At 41.8% G+C, this 24,164-nt stretch overlaps 1 protein-coding gene across 9 annotated transcripts in view; it reads right to left on the bottom strand.

Annotated features, from left to right (window-relative positions):
- Positions 1 to 16,741, bottom strand: part of phf14 (PHD finger protein 14) — a 154,012-nt gene extending 137,271 nt beyond the window's left edge. For 7 of the 9 annotated variants that reach the window (XM_008112580.3, XM_008112575.3, XM_008112579.3 and 4 more), the window contains exons 1-3: positions 16,559 to 16,740; positions 13,985 to 14,095; positions 2,429 to 3,120 (exon numbers count right to left, since the gene is read on the bottom strand). In XM_008112580.3, the coding sequence (XP_008110787.1) occupies positions 2,429 to 3,120; positions 13,985 to 14,095; positions 16,559 to 16,589 (834 nt within the window). In that variant the 5' untranslated portion in view covers positions 16,590 to 16,740. Of the gene's footprint in view, positions 1 to 2,428; positions 3,121 to 13,984; positions 14,096 to 16,558 lie in introns of all 9 variants that reach the window. The other 2 variants (XM_062957826.1, XM_008112574.3) reach the window with 2 other exon arrangements.
- Positions 16,742 to 24,164: the final 7,423 nt, after the last annotated feature.

Consider the following 24,164-nt stretch of genomic DNA (forward strand, 5'->3'; position numbering starts at 1 on the left):
CCTTCACAACATTACTGACATGCTACAAAAAACTTCATAATAAAAGACACTCTGAAAATATTAGGACCTCAATTCTATAAGAAGTCCCAATTAGAGAACATCAATTGAATCAATTGAGTGTGCATAAGTGCTGATGTATCATTCATCAGTTGATTCAGTGGGGCTACTCGAGTTGAGACTGGCAATTTACTATAAGCCTGAGAAATCAACTCACTAAACATGGGATGGTATACTATTTTAGAGAAAATTAGCTGCAAAAGTCCCTTTGAAACTGCAAAGCAGGGATAAGCAATTGCATATGGGGCGAGAACAAATTTCTTCCCAGTACGACTCCTGCTGGATGAAATTCCCTTACAGTGCTTCCAAGTTCATTCAGTGACATGTCATAACCTATTGCCATTTAAAGGACTCAAACAAAAACAGAAGAATTTGGTGGTGCTAAAGTTTATGGCGGGCCTTCTATGGGTGACTGAGTGTGGTCTTGTGCTTTTATGAGCTTGTGCTACAACCCCCTTCCCCCTCCGCATGTGATTTTCAGACAGAAAAAAACCGCAAAATAATACTTGTAAAAAGTGGGATGGCTCTGGGAGATGGAGACCACAATAGTGGGGCACAGGGGCTGCATATATGCTATAATTGTCCCACTCCTGCTATATAGTAATTAGACATTCATAAGCACCTTTCTTATTCAGGACAACTTAAAAACACATAAAATGGGACTTGTAAGTATTCAGTGACAACCCCAAAATTGTGTGTGTGTGTGTGTGCCTCTATATAAGGCCATTCTTGGGGGGGGGGGGGGCTCTTGACTCGCCAGGGATTTAGTTTTTTAATTTTTCCTGCTCCCATTAATGCAAAGGAATATATATGTTCATCTGTAAAACCAACTGTTAGCTTAGAAGCTAGCATGAGAAGCTGAAGGAAAATCTTCAAAGGCAACTGTCTGGACCCCAATTTTAGACCTGCACTTTTGCATGCAAACATATAGTTTCTCTGGATTGCAGCCATAATATTTGCCTAGCAACTTGGAAGGAAACTTTGTAAGATTCAAACTATTAATATCTGTAAAAGATTATGTGAAACTTAGCTTGAAGGGTAGCTTAAAGGCAAAGAAACATGACAAAAATTGTGCAGATGAAACATCAAAGGATTCAATTGTAATAGAGTCCTTCACATCATGCACAATCAGGTTATAAAGCACATTAGCTATGCACTGTATATTCCAGGACTGTTATCAATGACTACATTCCAGAGCAGGCCTGAGCAGACATTTGAAATTAAGTCTTAGTAATCTACGTGGAGGCACTATACTTTTGAGTCTTCATAACTTGTGTATAACTGTATGCATTCTTTCATAAATGTACTAGAAGTTAGCACCACACTCAGATCTGAATACTAGCATAGTAATAGATATTACGGTATCTGAAATACTTCCATGTCCTTGCAGTGAAAATCAGTTCACTGTCCTTGCAGTGAACACTCAGATGCTCAGTCCTAGTACAGGAGTGTAATGGATTGGACTGTGGACTGTGTCCTGTCCCACATTTTAAATATTGATAATATTTTATATTTCAAACAGACATATATGTTAGAATTTTTAAATAAAAACCTGAAATATGAAAATAAGCACTGTGTGTTATTTTACTAACATAATAAAATGTTATGAAATTGATTCTGCACATATAAGGAAGCAATATAACTTTAAAAGCAGCTTATGAATCAATAACAAAAGAACTTCTTCCCTTAGTTCAGAAAAACCAACCAATATAGTTTAAATCTTAAAATTAACCAAGCTAGTATACCACATTGAGACACTACATGTAAAAGATATTCCAGATATGTTTTTTCTATGCATTAAAAAAATTCTGTAACAAACCACCACTACTCAATGTAAGGATTATATCGCTAAAACATCAACATTACTCAAGTTAATCCACAACTTTGAAGCATATGGACAATATCCTTGTGTTTTAAGACACACAAGAAATCTACACATCCTAATTGATCCTGCTTCTCTTTAACAGTTTTTGAAACAACTGAGAATGTACTGTTCTCAGTACAAGTCAGAGATGTAGCCTACAAAACCATGTTCCCTTACCTTTTAAATATAATCCTGTTTTGTGTTCAGTGTAATGCAGGCTCTTACCAAGTTAATTTCTTGCAAGAGTTTGTATTATGATATAAAAGTCCAAATCCAAAATTCACTGAAGCCAATGGAAGATTCCCACTGGTCTTCAACGAGTGCTGGATTCAGGCAAAAAGCTGATGCAAATTTATCATAATGAGGATTCAGCACAACTTTGTAGCTCATTAATGCAATTACTGTCCAGTAACTCTGCCTAGCTTTAGGGAACAATTTCAAAACAATCACACTGCAGAGTATTTCCCATTTTTCATCAGAGGTATTAGAGAAAGTTGGCTATTCTACCTCATTGCTCTTGCTTTGTGAAAGGGCCAAGCTATCATTTGTCAGCTCCTCATCGTCAGCACTATTTCTGCTAAGAGCTTTGGCTTTTTTCTTCTTAGATCCACCATCACTAGCAGCACTGCTGTTGTCATCGTCATCGTCATCATCATTGCCTTCCTCTTCGTTCTCATCCTCATCACTTCCACTCCCATCATCTTCATCATCCTCATTGTCACCATCACTGCCCTCTTTTTGTAGTGTGTTTTTCCCCTTCTTCTTCCCTGCAGTCGGACGCCAGTCATTGTCATCCTCACTGTCATAATCATCTATGTCATTTAACTCTTCCATTGATACAAAATCCAATAGTGGTCGGTTTCTTCGCAAATTCCACTTTTTGGGTTCATTTGTCTGCTCATCGATGCCAGTATCAGTTTCAGATGGCTTCTCTCTCTCTTTTTCTTTCTCCTTTCTCTTTCCCAATTTTTCTTCTTCTCCATCCTCCTCTTCCTCTTCTTCCTTTTTTTCTGTTTTATTCACCTCTTTTTCTGTTGCTGGCAACTCTCCTCCACCTGAACTTTTGGTTTGTTCTTCTTCTCCTTTTTCTTCCTCTTCTGCCAGCTCCTCCTCCAGGGTATTTTCTTCTGATTCACTACAGGAGCCTTCTCCGCTATCCTTAGATCCATCTTCACTGCCATGTCCACTGCCTTCAGAATCTGTTGAGCATATGAAAATTTAAAAAAGGAGTTCCAAAGCAAAATGAACCAAAAAATGAATTTTAAAAGACTTGGGGAAACTAACTTAGTTAAATCAAGTATTCTTCCCTTAGTAGCCTATTCTTAATCTGGCCCATTTTTTTAATAAGTTGTCATAGCTGTTTTAGCATTGTCAGCCTACTGATGAAGAATGTTTTATTATGCAGCATAATTTCTTTCTCTATCACAATTAATAAAATGAACAAAAAACCAATATTTAACATATACTACCCATTATCTAAACTAGTGAAATATGCCACACTATACTAAGCAGCAGATTAAAAAACACAAAATAAATCAGTTATTATATCATTGAGACCTACACCCACAAGCCGTTATTTCTAAGCAAAACAGAATTCTGATAATAAATTGTTACATAAGAGTATAAAACTTCGATGGTTCTAAAAAGGAGTATTTTTCCAGCCTAAAATGCTAATATTTTATAGAAAAACAAAAATTAAGGCATTTTAAGTTGAAAACAAACTGCTTACATTTCATGAATTCAAAATACCTTCAAAGCAAACGACTACTCTGAGACAATCTTTGCACTATCATTTTAGAAATAACAATGAAACTCTTAGCCTGAATCTACATTTTACCTTCAGGAAATATCAGTTTAAGAATTTATACTATTTACCTGAAATAAGTGTACTCATTTCACAGTGCATTGATATCAGGAATTCATTGCTGACAGTCTTATTTTGCATATCATTCTGCTCACAAATCAAAATGAACTACAGTAGCTTATAATACAAAATTATTGTTATAGGTACCTGCATACTTAAAAGAGCATTGGTAATTTCCCCCAACTGCTTCATTTCACTCAGGAGCATAAATATGACATGACTACATCAACTATAAAATCTGTATTTTTAGTCAATACATATATTTCAATTCTATTTTACCGTTTTATATACTGTGCCCTTGGTATTCACCAACAAAAAAGATTAAAACTAGTAGAAGAGTCACTGTTGCAATACTCTTTTTATGTGCCATATTTTCATTTTCATGTTTGAACAAAATTGTCAATATCATAAGCGAAGCACTGACAAATTTCAAATAATGCCAAAGTACTGAACTTTCTACTGGCACTGAGGCAACATACTTTTCCTCAAAAAAAAAAACACATTGTTTTTTATTTTTGTGAAGAGCTGAACTTATGACTAAGACTTATTTCCTAAAGTCTGTTTTTGCTGCAGTCATGAATACCATTTCAGGAACATTGGCAAATATGAAGTTTTTTACATGACTGCATTCAATGGGATGATGGTTCACATTACATGAAGAAATTCTACTTTTAATCACAATAATTTTAATGTAATTATAATAATATTAATCACAATAATCACAATTTTGAACAATCTTGCAGGTGCAACCGGAAAACAATTGGAAATATTATGCATGAAGGCCAAATGGTGTGTACAGAGAACTTTAAAAAATACCCACTTGACACGACACCTTTAAAAATTACATCTGTAGCAATGAGGACAGGAGAGAAACAAATGTTCTACTACTACTAAATTGAAAAAAAGTTTGAAGCTGTTCCTTATGACAGTAGGATTTTATAAAGTGATTTACTGTTCTGTTTCATAGTAACGTATTAAGAACATAACTTAAAAGAATAACTTGCTTTTGCATTATTTTTTGTTTTAAAATACTGAAAAAAACAAAATAGCTAAAATCTGTCAAAAAGGCCTTTTCAAATTATGACCTACAATTATTATAATAATTATAATATTTATTTATACCCTGCTTTATCTCTCCCACAGGAGGCTCAAAGCTGCTTAACCTAAAAGCATTTGCATAAAATTTAAAATATACAAATATACAAACATTAAAACAGAATTAAATAGAAACAGTATTAAAAATTCCAGTGAAAACTAATAAAACATATTCAAGATCAAAAACCACAGCACCCCTGAATTGATCTTAAAAACCTTCATCTTTAAAACCTGTGTGAATAAAAAGGTTTTAGCCTGCTGCCAGAAGGATAACAGTGGGGGGGCCATTCTGGCTTCTCTCTGCAGGGAGTTCCAGAGTAACAAGGCAGTCATCAAGAAGGCCCACTCTCATTCCCAACAACCAAGCTTGAGATGGAGGTGGACTGAGAGAAGGGCCTCTCCTGAAAATCTCAGAGCCCGGGCAGGTTCATACAAGGAGATGTGGTCAGCCAAATAGCCTGGACCTAAACCGTTTAGAGCTTTAAAACTCATAACCACTTTGAATTGTGTCCGGAAACAGACTAGCAGCCAGTGGAACTGCTACAACAGGGGGGCTGTCCGCAGCTCTTTGGACCAGTGGAAGTTTTTGAACACTCTTCAGAGGCAGCCCCATGTAGAGCATGTTACAGTAATCCAGACGAGATGAACTAATGCATATATCACCATGGCCAGATCTAGCTTCTCAAGGAACAGATGACTTGGCACACAAGTTTTAATTGTGCAAAAGCCCCCACAGCCACCGCTGACACCTGGGCTTCCAGGTTTAGTGCCAAATCCAGGAGGACCCTCAAACTTCAGGAGGAGTGTAACCCCATCCAGCACAGGCTGAATCCCTATTCTCTAATCTGCCTTCCGACTGATCAGGAATACCTCTGTCTTGTCTGGATTAAGTACAATTTGTTTGCTCTCATCTAGTCCATTACTGATGGCAGAGACCGGTTTAGGGTCAGGACAACTTCCTTGGCATTAGGTGAAAAGTAACAAGGAACCATATTAATTACACAGAAAAGGTTAACAATATATCATTACACAATCACCCTTTCACATTCATTGGGAACTGGAGATACTGGATGCATGCAAAAGGATGGGGAAAGTGAATTAAAAACACTATTTGTTTACCTGAGAACTCTTCCCTAGAAATTTCTAGATCAGTATTTCTCAAACTCTATCCCTCCTCCTGGTAAGCTGGCTGGGATTTCTGGAAGCTGAAGTCCAAAATACACAGAGGAACAGTGTTTGAGAAACACTACTCAAGGTACTTCAATATTACTCTATAGTCAAGATCTGCCAGAAGCTGATGGAAATCATCTCTGAAGACAGCCCCCATTCAGCACCAAAGTTCTACTGTCTTATAATCCGAAATCTTCTGGTACCTGCCTGTTCCAAAGCCCAGCACAGTGTGATTTGTTTCAGTAAAAAAGCAGAAACTTTATATTGTCCTGGACAGCCAGCAGATCACCAGCACTAATTTTGTCTGCTTCTATACACAGCAATATGTGAGAGATCATTCATCTTTAGGGCTTCCAAGCAAATACAGGAAACTGAGAAGAGGGTTTCATGTTACACAGAAGCAACATGAAACAGTAGCACAGTTTCTACATGCTTCGAAGCAATGTGAAAATTCATTGGTCCTGTCTTAACTTCTCTAGCACACATGCAAAACCTGGAGAGAGGAAGCAGGAATGACATGAAACATCTGTCTAATGCCTAAGCCAATATTTGTGGACCTTCATTTATTCTGACATTCACTTCAGTTTGACTAAACCGCACCTTCCAATGAGACCTATTCACCCAAATAGCCAGTTTAGATATCTTAATCATGTATGATCAGACGGAAAGCTCTGTAAAGCAGATTTCTCTCAACCATGCCAATACAAAAAATATAAAAGCCTAGATAAAAAAAAATCCCAGAAATATCATAACACAAATGTATTCTAAACTCTATTTAAAGGGATAGTTTATTACTAAACAGTTTTTGAATCAATAAACAAGTAATTTCTTGCCTTTTACTTGTTCATTGATTCTTCGCTGAATTGAAGAAAAGTATCTGCATCTCATTCTCCCTTCAAAGGATCTCTGGAAGTGATCAGTTCAGGTCTCTCTAAGACCATCTTTTCCCTTTTTAACAGCCCACTATGTGTGGAAGAAAAGAACAGAGAGCAAGAAATGGCAGAGAGGAAGGAAAATGGTGGTGGGTTTGATCACTGTTGACTCTAACACCACTAACTTCAGACCCAGCTAATGACAGCACAGGACTTTTAAAAAAAGTTTAAAAAATTAAAAACAGATTAAAATGTTTCAACCTGCTTTGGAAAGTTAAAGATACAGTAATTAGAACTATTACATAACTGCATATACTCACGTATAAGTTCAACTTGTGATCAAGTTGAGGGAAGGTCTTGAGGCCAAAACTATGGATTTTGATATGACCAATGGTTAAGTCAAGGGTGATTTAGAACAGAGGGGAAAGTGCTAATTCTATCCCTGGCTGAAAGCTTCATTTTCACGCTCTTGTCATTCAAAAATGCCAGAAACAGCACCACAGCAGAGAGAGTTGAGGGGTTTGGTGCTTCTTCTAAGTTCTCCTGGGACAGACTAAGTTCTTGCCTTTCACCACTCTACTCAGAGAAGTGCATGTTTGCTTATTTGGAAAAAGTAAAGAGATAGTGCTCATGTTGACCTGTGAATAAGTTGACTCAGGGTTTTTGGGATGATATTTTGACTACATATTTACACTCCTTATACATGGGTATATAGGATAAATTATCTGTATCAATAATTTTACCAAGATAATGTAATAAGAATGAATTTAATATGGTTTTCTTAGACAAAGAATACTCAGCAGTGGTTTTGCCAGTTCGATCCCCTGATATAGCCTAATCTCCTAGTATTTCTTGGTGGTTCTCTATCCAAGTACTAACCAGTACTGACTCTGCTTAGCTTCCAAGATGAAGCAGGATCTGATGAAATTGCAGATTTGTTCAACAGCAGATTCAAATAGCAGTAATAAATGAAGTTTCTTATGAATACCCATGTGCAGATTATTTTAGGATAGTAAGCATGAGGTAAGACTCAAAAAGGCAAAGGACTTGATAAACCGCTAAATAATGCCATCAAACTCTTACACATCTTGATGTTTTTTCTATAAGTAAGTGTTCTCAGCCTCAGAGAAAGGCAAAGGCAACTCCCCTTTGAACATATCAGAAAACCCCATGATAGGGTTATCTTAAAGTCACCATAAACTGGAAATGATTTGAAGGTACACAACAACAAAGTAATATATATATATAATATTCCATTAGGGTAAAGTGAGAATGCTTTAAAATGTTTGACTGGATAATGGCAAAATGGGAGAGTAATCTTTACAGATGTTTGTAGTATGAATTTTGATATGATCAATCACATTAACACCACAACACTACCTAAAATGCAAAAACAAAGGGGTTGCAATGGCTGAGTACCCAAAGTAGATTTCACTCAACAGTAGATATGAGATATCACAGAGAAGCATCTGTTAGCAGTACCGTACTATTAAATAACTATAAATCTGTTTATTTGTAACCAAGTGAATAGTTGTTAAGTGATAATATAAGGAAGACTTAGAACTCCGTCTCATATTTTTTTTCCAACTAGTTCCAGGGAGGCTAAAGAACAGGTCTCTAAAGACAGTTTGAAATAGTAAAGGCAAACAAGCCGAAACTTAATCCGGATAAAGTATCAATCCTGTAAGGGAAAAGCTTTCCAGCCTAGACAGAGGTTTGAAAGTAGCAATGGATAGAACAATGTTCATTATAAACAGAAAACATCACAGTTGGAAGCTGTGGAAGCAGTTGTTTGAGAGTTAGACAGTGACATCACACAGTACCAATTATGTATCAACCATACTTGTTCACAATGAACAGGGAGGTCTCACTTAAAGTTCTTCACTGGTTTAAATGCTCTAGGGACCAGATCAGCTAAAGAACTTTTTTCATCTATATCATAGCGCATAAATGGAAAATGGTAATGGCACTTCATAAAGGCCAAGTGTAAGCAAAGTGTGACCTGTGGGCTGCATACAACCACCTATGAGACCTCCAGGAACAAAACAAAAAAACCTGTAGTTGGTGGGGGGGGATGCCTCAAAGTGCTCCAAAATGATCTCTAGGATGTATGGAAGGCATTTCTATCCCATTTGGAGGCCTTTAGATCTTCTTTGAAGTCAAGATAATTTATTAAATAAGTAATTGTCTCAAAATGTCCCCCAAAACCTTTTAAGGGGCAAGAAATTGCCCAAATGTAGTGAGAATGCTACCAGTGTCCCCCATAGGGTGTTTGAGAGCATTTGGAAACAAATATTTGTTTTTATTGTATGGGAACTCTGGAGGTTATAGCGAGGCCTCCTAGCCTTCCACCATTACACATCCCTGATGCACACAATTCTACAACTTTACCCAGTTTATTTATTTAGTTGTTAAAATACTTATATCTTGCCTTATTTTAAAAGCTCTCAGGGCACAGCAATAGTCACTTTCTCAGACTACAGAAATAAGTTTATTCATTTTTAAAAATTCATGAGAACCTAATGGGTAATCACACCAATAGCCTATATGGACTTGCTGTAACTAAGTCTATGGAAAATTTGTATGCAGGACTACAACATCCTCTAACTTGTCGTATTCAGAGGCATGCTCACTTTGATATCTGAGTCAAATTGTAACCAGCATGACTAGCTGCCAGGCAAGGAGCTTCCCCCAAAACACCCTGAGATATTTGTTAGACAATAACATTACGCATGGCAATTTCTCCTATTTTGCCATGAGTTTCCACATTTCTTTGCTTGTGCAGTCAGTCCCCGAGATAAAACATCCAACTCATAAACTCATAGAGACTCATAGTTAAGAACAGCATGAAACAACAGGAAGTGAGAGAAATCTACTCCTAGGAAGGGAAATTCACTCCTGAAAGAGTTATCATGGGGGAAATGTGTCTCAACTTAAGCTTTATCACCAGTTCTTGTTTCTACAACAAGCCAAATTTTTCAAAATCCGATTATCACAGGGTCAGAAAGGAAGATGAAATCTGAACAGGGCCACACACAACAAAATAAATTTTTAAAATCCAATTCTCACAGGGACGGAAAGTGAGGTGACATCTTCTGAACAGGGGCACAAGAAGCAAAACAAACACCACAGGGGTGTTAACCCTTCCCTATGCTATCCAAACCGTGTGTGTGTGTGTGTGTGTGTGTGTGTGCGCGCGTGTGTGTGTGTGTGTGTGAGAGAGAGAGAGAGAGAGAGAGATGGGAGTTACACATAAAAAATGTACCTATTCCAACTTACATACAAATTCAACTTAAGAACAAACCTACATAATGTATCTTCTTTGTAACTTGGGAACTGCCTGTAAAGTGCTTTTATGCTAACCAATTAGACAATATGCTCTGTAAACCTCTTTAAAAACCACTGTAAGAAAAAGAGCCTGTTTCTAGGTTATACACTATAAAGAAAGAACTGCCATCTATGTACTGAATAGGATTCCTTTAGGTAACTGCATATATAAATGGAGAATCAAAAGTTTCTTTAAAGTAGCTTGATGAAAGCAACCACCACATAACTCAAAGAGAAGGTTGAAGCCGTAAGAGAAAAGCATGGTTCTACTGTTTTGAATTGTAGCCTCTAAGAATGCACTCATGTAAAATTAATCCATCCTAACACATGCAAAATTTAGAGATGCATATCACATTGGTCCTGGTGTGCAGTAAGCACCAATGTATACTGGGCAATCCTATGCATCCTTACAAATTTGTAAAAGAGCTTCTTAGGACAATTCTACACTGTCGTATAATGCAGTGTAGAGTTGCATCAGCCTGTGAGCATCCATACAACACAAGCAGGCTGATGCAAGTTAACCTGGGGTACGCCCCTTAATGCAGCTGCAACCTGGATTAAGAAAACACAGGGGAACATCTGGATTTCCTTCAGAATCCAGAATTACCAGTTTCGTGGGAGTGGTGACAGTCATCCCAGATCCCTATGTGGGATCCAGGATTGTGTTTTCACAGCCATCACACACTCCCTAGGCTCACGCGGCTTGGGGAGAAAAGTTGGCTGTCCCTCCTAACACCCCCCCCTCGCCAATTAACCCCCAAATAACAGAAAATGGTATTTAAGTAAGCTTCAGCCTACTTCACTTCATGGTTCCTCTCCATGTCTACCCCATTCCCAGCTGTGCTGAAACTGGCTTCAGAATGGCTGGGCTGTGGGGCCACTGGCCTGCCCCTGATGCAGTTGATGGCAACCCTGTCATAATTGCAACTCCAAATCAGTATTTTTCATACCAGTAGGAGATGCATTATATGGCAATGTAGAACCGCCTTTGGAACCATTACATATATAAAGTAATGTAACAGGTCATATAGGATTCCAACATTAATTTTCTGAAAAAATTATTTTTTGAACTTATTTACTGAATTATTTTGGGTAGTGAACACCCTATGAATTAAAGGTAACTATTTCTTCATAACAAGAATTCCCAAATATAGATTCCCAAGATTTTAAACAGATTTAATTCTGCTTCCATAATACAAAACAAAATTCTATGCTTTGCAACTACTGTTACATGTTGAACATCAACAAGTGATCACTGGATATATTGCAATGATATGTAGCTTGGTTCTATGTTAAACAATAAATCATTAAACCTCATATACAACCTATCTGACTTGAAAATAGCTACAGGCATGTTATAATAAGCCTATAAAATATTAAATCAGCCCAAGCTTACACTAGGAAATATTGTAAAAGGTTTTACTTTCAATAAAACTATTCAAATATGCTACTATAAATGAACTGTTCACCTTCACACTGAAAATCACAAAATGTTTAAATTCAGGATATGCATATACCATATACATATAATGCATATTTATTTATTTATTTATTTATTTATTTATTTACAGCATTTATATTCTGCCCTTCTCACCCCGAAGGGGACTCAGGGCGGATCACATTACACATATAGGCAAACATTCAATGCCTTTTTAACATAGAACAAAGACAAACAAACATAGGCTCCGAGTGGGCCTCGAACTCATGACCTCCTGGTCAGAGTGATTCATTGCAGTTAATTGCAGCTGACTGGCTCTCCCACCTGCGCCACAGCCCGGGCATATACAGTATCACCCCGTATGCGCATGGAATACATTCCTGAATGTACTGTGGGAAACCATCGATAATACTGAATTCTACTGAAATAAATTACCTTTACCAGGTTACCATAGAGTCACCTGTAGGTCCTTGGAAATTCCTAGATGTAAATTCTTTAGGAATTTGCTAGGTCCTCCAGGATAATTCGATGGTAACTTCTGGTGGAATCATACAAATCACCTGGAGGACCTAGAAAATTCCTTGAGAATATATATGTTATTGGATGAGGGCAGGTGAAACCACAATCACTGTAATTTTCTAAAATGTTGGTTTGCAAATGTGTCACTTTTTACCCTGCCACAGAAATGACCAGAAATACATGATTTGAACATTTGCTTCCTTGTATAGTGGAGTGCACAATCCTTGCATAGTTAATCCATGTCCAAAGCTGCCTTAGGCATGCTTAAATCACCTCTATGTAAATCAATAGGTTAGTCATGACAAACTTAAATGCTACTTATTTCAATGGGTCTATCCTGTATCTAAATCAGGATACAACCCATAGCCATAGTGCGTATTTTAAGATAACAGAAATACCAACAAAAGAGCACACAACTATAAAACTTGTTGCAAGGCTGAATAATTTCACATACAAGAACTCACCAGCATCTTAACTGGATTTTGTGCCCGTTTAGTCAGGATGTCGTATCACTGAGCCCTCAATTTAGTGCAGAATAACCACATACAAAGGTATATGTCTCATCCTATTCTCTGAATTACTATTCTATTCAAACTTGCTATGATTTTCTACAGGCATCTGATTGGCCAATATGTGAATACAATACTGCAATAGGTCGGCCTTTGGTATGAATCAACACAATTCTTTTTGAATTCCTATGTGCTGGGGAAATTTCATATTCTTGCTTTCATCAGCAGTTTATAGAATTATATTGTAGATATATTTGATGAGTTAGCAAAGCATCAATAACTATAAGGTTAGAGTGAGGTTAAAAACTTGGTGGCAGAGGGAGAGAAAGAGAAAGAGAGAAAGAAAGAAGAGGTAGAATCAGCTAGACCAGTGGTTCTCAACCTGTGGGTCCCAGATGTTTTGGCCTTCAACTCCCAGAAATCCTAACAGCTAATAAACTGGCTGGGATTTCTGGGAGTTATAGGCCAAAACACCTGGGGACCCACAGGTTGAGAACCACAGAACTAGACAGTACAAACTATATCTGGAAACCTAGAAAAGAGAAGGAAAAGAAGGTAAAAGAAGGCTAGAAGAGAAACAGGAGACTGGCTGGCAGGGAAGCCGTGCTGGGCAGCCAACTAAGTGGTTGATCAGAGTGATTCTGGAAATTGTTGACTTGAGATGTGAGACAATATTAGATAGTAAACATTGGGCAGAAAGAAGTTATACTTGAAGGCATGGAAAAGTGTGCCTAGGAAGGCACAGGGTGAATTAATGTAGTTTGACACCAGTTTGACTGCCATGCTATGGAATCTTGAGAGTTGAAGTTTGATTAGGAACTAGCATTTTTTGGCAAAGATTACAGACTGTGTAAAACTACAACTCTCGGGATTCTATAGCAATGACCACATTAATTCTACAGTGTAGATGCATCCACAGAGAGGTGGTTAACAGAGAAAGGGAGGGACAAGCTGAAAGATGACAACATATGCCTAAGACCTCTGGAGGATTACTACATCCTAGATCCCCAATACGCTCACAACTTTCTAGCACTCAAAATCTTACAAACCCTCCAATTTTATTTTTCATTTCCTTGTATTTCCTCAGCAGTTACTGGGCAATGTCTGATGGGAAAACGATTGTGCAGTTCACTTGAACTCTTCTCCAGTTAACCAATAAGGAATCAAAACCTAAAAAACATCCAGCATTTAAAGAAAATACAAGTGAAATTTAAAGGCAAACAGTGATAACAGGGATGGGAGAAACAAGTAAAATTGTAAAACATTTACCTGAAGCATCTCCGACTTTAAAATCACTGTCATCTGAACTGTCATAATCTAGAGCTTCCAGCAGGGAAGCCGCCAAGGGCTTCACCTGTCGCCTTTTCGAGCTACGATCCACTGTGAAAAAGAACACAGAGAGGGGGAAAGAGAGAAAGAGAAAAGGGAATGTTTCTTTTTCTTATTTTAACAGGATATTAGGATGAGTGTGTGTGGGGGGGGGGGGGGGAGAGAGATCCCTGGACTTTTCAAAGAAAAATGTTACATTGGGATCACTTTAATTTATCTATACATGTGTACAGTGCAGTGGGTGGTGAGCATTCCTTTCAGTAGGCTCAGGCTAGGAGGGGGTAGGACCAAGGATGCATCCATAGTACGAAGTTAGAGTAGTTTGACACACTAACCACCATAGTTCAATGCTATAGAATTCTGGATTGTGTAGTTTTGTGAAATATAGAATGATAGAGTTGGAAGAGACCCCCCAAGGGTCACCCAATCCAACCTCCTGTCACCAGGAAAATAATAATAATAATAATAATAATAATAATAATAATAATAATAATAATAATAATAAATCTTTATTTATATGCCACTTTTCTCCCACAACAGGCACCCAAAGCGGCTTCCAACATGTTAAAAACACAAAACAATACATAGGCATAAATCACATTGTTACTCTTGACTAGAATGGAATCATAGAATCATCAAATAATAGAGCTGGAAGAGACCACAAAGGCCATCTAGTCCAACCTCCTGCCATGAAGGAAAGTATAATCAGAGCACTCTGGACAGATGGCCACCCAGCCTCTGCTTAAAAACCTCCACACAAGGAGATTCCACCACACTCCCAAGGCACTCAGGGGAAGCATATATTGTTGTCAAGCAATTCTTACCATCAAGAATTGCTTCCAGTTCCTTTTGTTAGGCTGCTTCACCTACAGTTTCAGAGTAGTCACTTTTCTGTTAATTTTATGAGGGTGGAGGTTAAGAAAACCCTTCCTGGTTTGTATCAGTAAGTTTGCCCACACCTTTGCCTGAGGAAAGGGAGCGATTTTAGATCAGAGGTATTACCACCAGGGAATCTTGGATCTAACACATATCTGCAGTTGGTACCAGCGAGATCCAGGCTTGGATAAGCCATCTCAAGTCAATATAAACCAATAATTAGCTAACCAATAATTAATTAACTAATGGACACCTCAGAGGCCCCTATACCAGAGACAGCGAGCAATGAAAACTTTCATCTATTTTTCCTCTCAGAAATCATCCACGACTGGCAGCTTCAGGATCAATTGCTTACCCTTCAAATTTTAAGTATGGACTTCGTTGTGGGGTAATCAAGTTAGTGTCTGGGTGGAGATAGACCCGAGACCAGTTAATCAATCGTTACCATTTCCTTAAAGCAATAGCGTGGACATTGATTCTGTGGGGTTCCTTGCTCAAATAGGAAGGCAATCCAACATCCCCCAAGCTGACAGAAAGTTAGGACACGTTAATGCTAAAGACATTTAAAGCAGCTTGAGTGTGACAGCACAAGGATGCTCTTCCTGAAAACAAAATACAATATGGAGTCATAAATCACATTTTTACTCTTGACTAGAGTGGAATCACAGAATTATCAAATAATAGAGCCATCTAGTCCAATCTTCTGCCATGCAGGAAAGTATAATCAAAGCACTCTGGACAGATGGTCACCCAGCTTCTGCTTAAAAACCACCAGAGAAAAAGACACCACCACACTCTGAGGGCCCTTCCACACAGCCATATAATCCAGAATATCAAGGCAGGAAATCCCACAATATCTGCTTTGAACTGGGTTATCTGAATCCACACTTCCATATATTCCAGTCCAATGCAGATATTGTGGGATTTCCTTCCTTGATATTCTCGGTTATATGGCTGTGTGGAAAGGCCCTGAGGCACTCAGGGGCAGCATATGTTGTTGTCAAGCAACTATTACCATCAGGATGCTCTTCCTAATGTTTTAGGGGAAATCTCTTTCCCTGCAATTTGAAATATCTAAACATGGCTCTGATTTCCCTCACTAAGTCTAATCGTGTCCAACTCTGGGGGTTGCTGCTCATCTCAATTTCTAAGCCGAAGAGCCGGCGTTGTCCGGAGACACATCCAAGGTCATGTGATCGGCATTCCTGACTTGATATTCTGGGTTATAAGGCTGTGTGGAAGGGCCCTGGGTTATATGAGTCCACACTGCCATATAACCCAGTTCAAAGCAGAACATGTTGGATTTTATTCAACTGTGTGGATGGGGCCTCAGTCTTCTTTTCTTCAAGCTAAACATACCCAGCTTCCTAAGCCGCCCCTCATAAGGCCTCTACCCTCCTGCCAAAGATGTCTGGTTCCCTAACAAACTACAAATCCCTGGGTTTTATAGAATGGAGCTGTGAAAGTGGTGGCATAATGTTGCGGTGTGGATGGCCTCGGAGATTTGCATAGAAATTAAAAACACGGACAAAGCGAGGCCTTGGGAGGGGATACAAGAGGCTGAGGGGACGAAGAGGAGGAGGCCACAGACCCGAGCTAAATGGGAAAAGGTTCTCTCGGGGGCCCTGCTGGACTTACTCACTGGAGTCGAGCAGCCGCTGCCGGGCATGGAGGAGAAGGCCGCCTGTTGCCCGGCAGGGCGCTCCGCTTCAAGCAGCAAGAGGGAGGCTGCGGCGTCCCGTTAGGCCGGCTCCGTAACCCAGACAATAGCCGGAGACCCGCTCCGGATGCACTTCCCTCCTCCCAAAAAGGCAGGACCGGAAGCCGCCCGCCAGCGCCGCCTCAAAAGCCTCCGCCGGGGTTGCTTTGCCACGCATGCGCGCTGGGCGAAAGCTTTAGCAGCCCGATCTGTGTATTTACTATGCAAGCGGGAAGCGCGTGAACTGGCTTCCCGCTAGTGATTCCTAGTGGACTTCAACTCCCAGAAGCCCCCGCCAGCTTATTTTATGGCCAGGAATTCTGGGATCTGAAGTGCAAAACTCCCGGAATACCAAAGAAAGGGAATTACTGTCTCTAAAGGCGCATCTCTACACTCTAGAGCAGGCATGGATAAATTTAGTCCCTCCAGGTGTTTTGGACCTCAACTCCCACAATTCCTAACAGCCTCAGGCCCGTTCCTTTTCTCCCTCAGCCACTTAAGCTGCTGAGGGGGGAAAGGAAAGGGCCTAAGGCTCTTAGGAATTGTGGGAGTTGAGGTCCAAAATACCTGGAGGGACTAAGTTTGCCCATGCCTGCTCTAGAATGGATGCAGTTTAACACCACTTTAATTGCCATAGCCCAGTGCTATGGGATGATGGGATTTGTAGTTTAGAGAGGCTCCATGAGACTTTGGTAGAGTATTGTATTAAAGAATTCCAAATTGCATTGTTTCTGCAGTGCAGCTGCACCATCACTCTTAACAGATTGAAGAGATAGGCCAAAACTAACAAAATGATCTTCCTTAGGGACAAATGCAAGATACTCCACTTAGGCATTAAAAAATGAAATGCAAAGATATGGAATGGAGGTCGCCTGGCTCAACGGTTTGTGTGTAAAAGATCTTGCAGTCCTCGTGGACAAGTTAAGCATGAGCCAACATACGATGCAGCAGCAAAAAAAAAAGGCCAATGGGATTTTGGCCTGCATAAATAAAAGTATAGTGTCTAGATCCAGGGAAGTCATGCTACGCCTCTCTTCTACCTTGGTCAGACCACACCTGGAATACTGTGTCCGGTTCTGGGCACCGCAATTGAAGGGAGATGTTGACAAGCTGGAATGTTTCCAGAGGAGGGCGACTAAAATGATTAAGGGTCTGGAGAACAAGCCCTATGAGGAGCAGCTTAAAGAGATGGGCATGTTTAGCCTGCAGAAGAGAAGGCTGAGAGGAGACTTGATGCCATGTATAAATATGTGAGGGGAAGTCATAGGGAGGAGGGTGGAAGGTTGTTTTCTGCTGCCCTGGAGACTAGGACGCGGAACAATGGCTTCAAACTACAGGAAAGGACATTCCACCTGAACATTAGGAAGAACTTCCTAAATGTGAGAGCTGTTCAACAGTGGAACACTCTACCCCAGAGTGTGGTGGAGGCTCCTTCTTTGAAGGCTTTTAAGCAGAGGCTGGATGGCCATCTGTCTGGGGTGCTTTTGTGATCGACCCCCCCCCCCCCAGGACTTTGTGAAAGATAATTCAAAAATCAAGGCTTTATATTTCATATATTTATAGCAGAAGGTAACTGAGGTATTTACTGTCCACTGTAATTTTACTAAAAACCCTGCACCAAAAGTGTTTGACCTTTTAGCCTGAGGCAAGAGATAACAACCCAGTTAATCCTTTTACAAACAAAAGCACTCCCTGTTTATTCAGACAAAAGAGTTAGCCAATTTTAAACCACATGTTTGCCCTTATTTCTCACTGCTTATCTTTCTGCTTTTCCTGTATTGACACACATTTTCCAATATTATTTTCCTTGTGCAATGTCTTTTCCTATGTATGAATTATGTACCCTACCTGTTCCTTTTCTTTATTCTTGTGAAAAATGTCTTATATTGAAGAATGACCGAGACCTGACCTAGGAATGAACAAGTTGCAGCACCTCAGAAGGAAATCCCTTCCACTAGGAAACTGTCAGACACCCATTTCTTGCATGGACAATAGATTTGGTCTCCCCCCTTTCATTGAACGTCAGAGCAGCCCATTTAATGCAAAGGGTGACCATTTGGTTCTCGGTTCACTTACAAAAAGTCTAGGATGGCCTCAGCTGTCAACATGGATATGACACCTTTCAAAAACAAATACAGCCCATCACCGGAATCTGGCAAAGCCTGCCAGACCAAAATGTATATTTACACCCCAAGAAGCAGTCTAGAAACCCCTCCTGGACATTTACTCAATGACTCAATCATAATTCCTCGTTAATCCCCAGCAAGTCCATTGTTCCTAGATAAACCCGCCTCCTCATCCCTGATTGGTGGGGGACCCCGAGACATAGGGAGCCCTCTGATTGGACGAGGGTTCCCGCCACCATTTTAAGGACCAATCAGCGCATATGAAAGGCGGGGGAAAGGTGTAGCGCGGAATTCAATCCACGCCTCTCATATTTTTGTTATAAAATGGTTGATCTGTAAATGTATGTCATGACTTCTTGACGAACAATCGCAGACTGTCATCTTATTCAGCTGAATAAAAACAACTCGGTATTCTTTCTTCATGTCTGAGGGTAAGAATTTCTGGCTAAAACCTTGATTTGTAGCGGCTCCCCTCCTTGCCAGGATCCACGGACCCATGTTGTTGACCGCGTTTTAGGGGATCGGGCCCTTAAGGAGAGACCCGATCCGGTCCTTGAGGGAATGGACCTTGGCGAAGCCAAAAGGAGAATATAAGCCGCAATACAACCTGAAGCCTGAAATGAAGAAGGTCCGCCAAGGGTGAAGGAAAATCCGCCAAGGAGTCTTTATTGAGCAATTCAGCTGAAAAGGACGCTAATAGCGATCATTCAATCTACTAGCGTAACATATGTTTCAAATAAAGCCATATTTATACAATGTTTCGGTCTGACAGCCCTTTGAATTTCCTGCCCCGCTTCCCCGCCCATCCGATCGCGGATAGGCTGGGAGGTTGAACGAGGCGGGCTTTCGTTTCCCGCCTTGCCTTGCTGGCCCAATGGGGAGCCGCTTTTTGTCCCCACTCGGGCCAATCAGAGAGGAGGAGGCGGGAGCTATTAAAACAATGAAGTGACTGGACAGGAAATATCAGATTAATCCTGGCCCGGCCGATTTCTAAAGGAATTAATGGCACCCATCAAGGATGTCCGGGGTCCTGTCACGTTCACAGATTTTAGATATGTCTTTGGGGTGTCAGACGGGAAGTAAAGAAGGGTGGTGATGAGCCGTCATTGACGGGCTCCACAGGGGTGCCTTCCTGAGGCGTCCTGGCCTGGGATATGACAATGTTTGCCTTGGGGGCGAGTCACCTTTAGGAATTTGGTGACTCAAGCCCTATATTGTCCATGCGATCGGAATGAGATTGGATTAAACTGTGGCAGATTATCCTTTTGTTTTTGGGAAGGGAGGTCTGGGTCATGGGGGCCAGGGTTCACGTTGGGGTCATAATATTTCCCATTTGATTCCATGATTTGACAATTATATGGGATAAAATGAAAATTAAAATAAAGTTGGAACATAAACCCAGCTGGGAAAAACACATATTTTCCGGGGATCCCAAAGAGTATAAATACATATAGGCAGATAGGTAGATTTCAAGGAGGAAAGGGAGAATCCATAGAAGGGGGGGTTACATTGCACAAAGGGGAACCATGGATGATATAAACAATTGAAAACATTTGATAAGAATGAGGTTTACAACATCTGGGAACCCAATATGGAAAGTCATAGGAGTGGAGTTCAAGCAGCATGATTTCACAATTCATGAAGTTAGCCCAACGATTAGAAATTCATACAACAGTGGGTCATGAGGGTGCCCAGGTACATAGAATATGCAAATTCATGGATACATGAGGAAAAAGAGTTCATCTGTGATGGGAGGAATTCGTAGAGATGGCATGGGGAAGAGGCACATGTGGGTTGCAGTCTTTGGAAGTATAGGATTTCATAAGTCCAGGGGTAGGTCTGGGGAAGAGTGTTCTTCTCCTTCATAAAATCATGAAAGTATGAATGAAACGTGGAGGGCACCCGTCCGGGCACCCCCTGGCAGCTGTAGAGAGGGTAAGGGTTCTTGGAGAACTATGTTTCCCCAGCGAGAGAGCGATCCCCCCATCCCCAGTTCACAGAAAGGGGCTAGGGATCTCTTAAAACCATTCCGCGGGCCGCGGGGAGAGGAAAGTCCGGGATAAGGCAGCAGTTTAGCATGAAAGGAGCCGTCGGTCCCGTTTGACAGTCAGCTGTTGAGGTGCCGAAAACTGGACCGATTCCGGTTCCGCTGGTTGTCTTCGAGTCAGGAGCCTTAGAAAGGGTTAGGACTAAAAGAGGAGCGTTCTAGGGGTAATTTTGATAGAGATATGAGCCGATTTGTATCGTCCGCCATATTAATCTATGGCGGAGAAACCTCAGCCGGAGTTAAAGGGACGGGAGAGAGAGAGAAATTGCATGCAAAGGAAGGAGTCAGAGAAAGATACAAAATAACCAGATAGAGAGTGTTATTGTTAAAATAAATGCTACTTTTATTGGGGGATTTTGTTACATAGTTCAGGGAAGGGGAAAGTGAAATAAAAAAGATCTCTTAATAATAGTCTGCTGCGGTCCCGTTCCGTTCCTTTGGTGAGCGATCCGCGGAACTCTCCGCTGCGTTTTCAAATCAATTTGAAAGCCGGGGTGACGGTCATCATATTCCCCACTCGGGAGGGCGGGGCGAAGTGGGAGGAGCCCATTTCGCCCCTGCCCTACCGCATGAGCATTATAACCTCTCAGCGGCAGCATGGCCATCTGTTGAGAGGGGTTCGAATGGTTCTTTTGCTGCAAATTTGGAACAGAGCGGGCAAATGCGACCAGCAGCAGCTTATTATTAGAAGGAAAAGGACTACAGCTAGAAAGGAGGAGAAATCCTTTGCAAAACCGGGCTAGAATTGACAGGGAGGGTTAGAGAAGAAATGAGAATTAGGGTTAGGGTTAGCACGCTGGACAGCTCCCAGCGGTGAAGGATAGGGAAAGAACAGGGAGAGAAAAATAGAGAGAAAATTAGAACTCACGGCTCCTGATTCAGCACGCTGGACAGCTCCCAGTGGAACCGCAGTGTCAGTTCTTCCGAGCGGGGGGGGGGGGGGGGGTTGAAGTGAGGGCCGATTTGACAGCTATCAAAGTGAGCTGTCAAATGTTTGTAGGTCCAAATAGGGGTGTTCCCGTGGTGCTAGGGGGATGGGATTTGGAGGGATCCTCGGAGGGGGTCTTGTGCTTCCGTCTCTGGCGTTTGGTCTTTCTCCGGACCTCGAGAGGGTGTAGGTCAGGACAGTTTGCGGGCGGCAGGCCCTGAGGAGGTGTTTTCCGGAACAACACCTTCAGGTCGTCTCCCGGCTCAGCAGTCCACAGGTCTTTGTCTTCCTCACCGCTGGTGGGGGCTGGTTCTGGTTCAGGAGCACTCTTGATGGATCCTGGCATGGATTCCAGCACCTTGCAAGCGATGTAGGAGGTCAGGAGGGCTTCGAGGAGGTTGTGATGCCATCTTCACCAGGCGCCTCCTAGTGTCCACAGCCAGGTCCAGCCCTCCCACCCGGGAGGAGGTCCGAGGGGTAGAGAATGCCTCAAGACAGCAAAGAAAAGAGATCACGTGTCCCATCCCCACTCCCCTTCCCCCAAGACCCTAAGTGTGGAGGGTTAGTTTTATAAGGAGGAATAAAAGGAGGAAAGAAAAAAATGGAAATAAGTCATTCATACCTTTTGGGACGTTTTCAATACTGAAGGTACATCTGGCATCCTCGCAGCCATGTTTGGGCTCCCCACTCGCGCCTGACCCAGCGACCAACAGCGAGGGTCTTGTTCGTGGCTCCATGGGGACGCACCTTTAGCCTCTGCCGCCTCTTCTCAGGTGAGGGGGGTCGCCCTTACCTGCCAGCCTTCTCCTGGTCTCGTGGGGGCGCCCTTTCCTCCCTGCATTAGAAGGGGGATGTCCTTCTGCTCAGGGTCAGCCTTACGACCCCTGCCAGGGGTTGGAGCCAGCTTGTGGGTGGGGGCCTCATCACCGTGATGGCACCCCACTGGTTGCTCTTGCCTTATCTGAGCTGGGTTTCTCAGAGTCCCTTTATAGCCACAGGAGCGGATGATGGTCCTGGTAGTCCAGGTCGGAGTGGGGTGCCTTCCATGTGGGGTGCTAGGGTTCCCATTCTACAATTTCCAACGGTCCCTTTTATACTGAGAGAGTGTTAGTAAAACCCCTAACCCATTGTATACACAGTCATTCAAGAAATAGCAAACAAGAGAGAGAGAGAGAGAGAGAGGAACAGAAAGGATAGCTCAAGGAAGAAAACCATGAGGAAGAGGAACAAAACTTGGTTCCCCACATTTAAAGGACAGACAAAGCTCCAAAGTCAAGGCAACAAACAAAGAATACTACTCAGAGAACAGGGAAGCCCCAGGCAGGACTCAGCCAGTCTCTGAAGATGGAAGGTTTTCCAAAGATACACAATATCCCCCAGAGAGAAGGGGGGGCTGAGAGGGAGATTCAAAAAGGGGAGGGGTTTTGCAGGGTTGCCCAAAGGGATTGGGTGAAGAAAAAAGAAAAAGGGAAAGGAGTCTTTGAGGACACAGGATCCTTTAGTTTGAGCAAATTTCAAGGTGTGACCTGACGATTTGGAAAGAATGCCAGATCAAAGGTCCCACTTACATATTGTAACCAACAAGAATGCAAATTGACAGTCTAAAAATTTATGTTCCTCTGGGATCTTTGGGGAGTTTCTGGAGTTTTTGGGTAAAGTTTTGAAAGCAAACAGAAAAGAAGAGGGAAAAAGGGAATTGAACTGTGACCCAAAAATTCAGAAGCAGATTGCTTTGAAAAGGAGGGGGAGAGGGGAAAATAATTCTTTGGAGAACTATTGACCCAATATTCAGGCTTCAGATAAAACAGAGGATGGCAATGGATGTTTTATGGTCTCTGAACAGTCAATTCCTCCTTCCTCTGATGGTCCTCATCCCCCCCACGGCCCCTCCTTTCCCCCTGTTCCTCTGGCCCAAAAGGACGAGCGAGAGGAAGGGAGGGAGAGATTAAGGGAGGGGGGGGCCGCAAGGGGGAAGAAGTCTTGGGGTGGAAGGGAAAAAGGCTTAGAGGAATTCGGTTGGGGGGGGGTGGAGAGGGAATAGGAGGTTGGGAAACGGAGGGGAGATGGGGCTGAGAGAAAACAGAGGGCTGGGAAACGGAGGGGAGACGGGGGGAAATGGCAGGGAGTTGGGAGAGTGAGTCTGGGAGAGTGGGATCCCGGGAAGCAGAGGTTCCCTTGAAGGGTCGATTTGAGGGTTCTGGGTCGGTGCAGGACTCAGAACAGGGGGAGAAAGCGGGGGATGAGGTGGGGCAAGGGATGGGGGTCGGGGTTGGTAAGGTGGGGGGCAAGCAAATGTCTCCAGAAGTTCCTCTTCTGGTGGAGGCGGGAGGGGAAGTAGGTCTAGAGAGGAGCTTCTGAGGAGGGTAGGTTTGGAGCCCACGTCCCTGCATGGGAAGACTTGGACCCCCTCCCCCCTTCCACTCTCTCTCTGGCTTAAGGCCATG

Source organism: Anolis carolinensis, chromosome 6 (genome assembly GCF_035594765.1).
Source record: "Anolis carolinensis isolate JA03-04 chromosome 6, rAnoCar3.1.pri, whole genome shotgun sequence".
Lineage (NCBI taxonomy): Eukaryota > Metazoa > Chordata > Lepidosauria > Squamata > Dactyloidae > Anolis > Anolis carolinensis.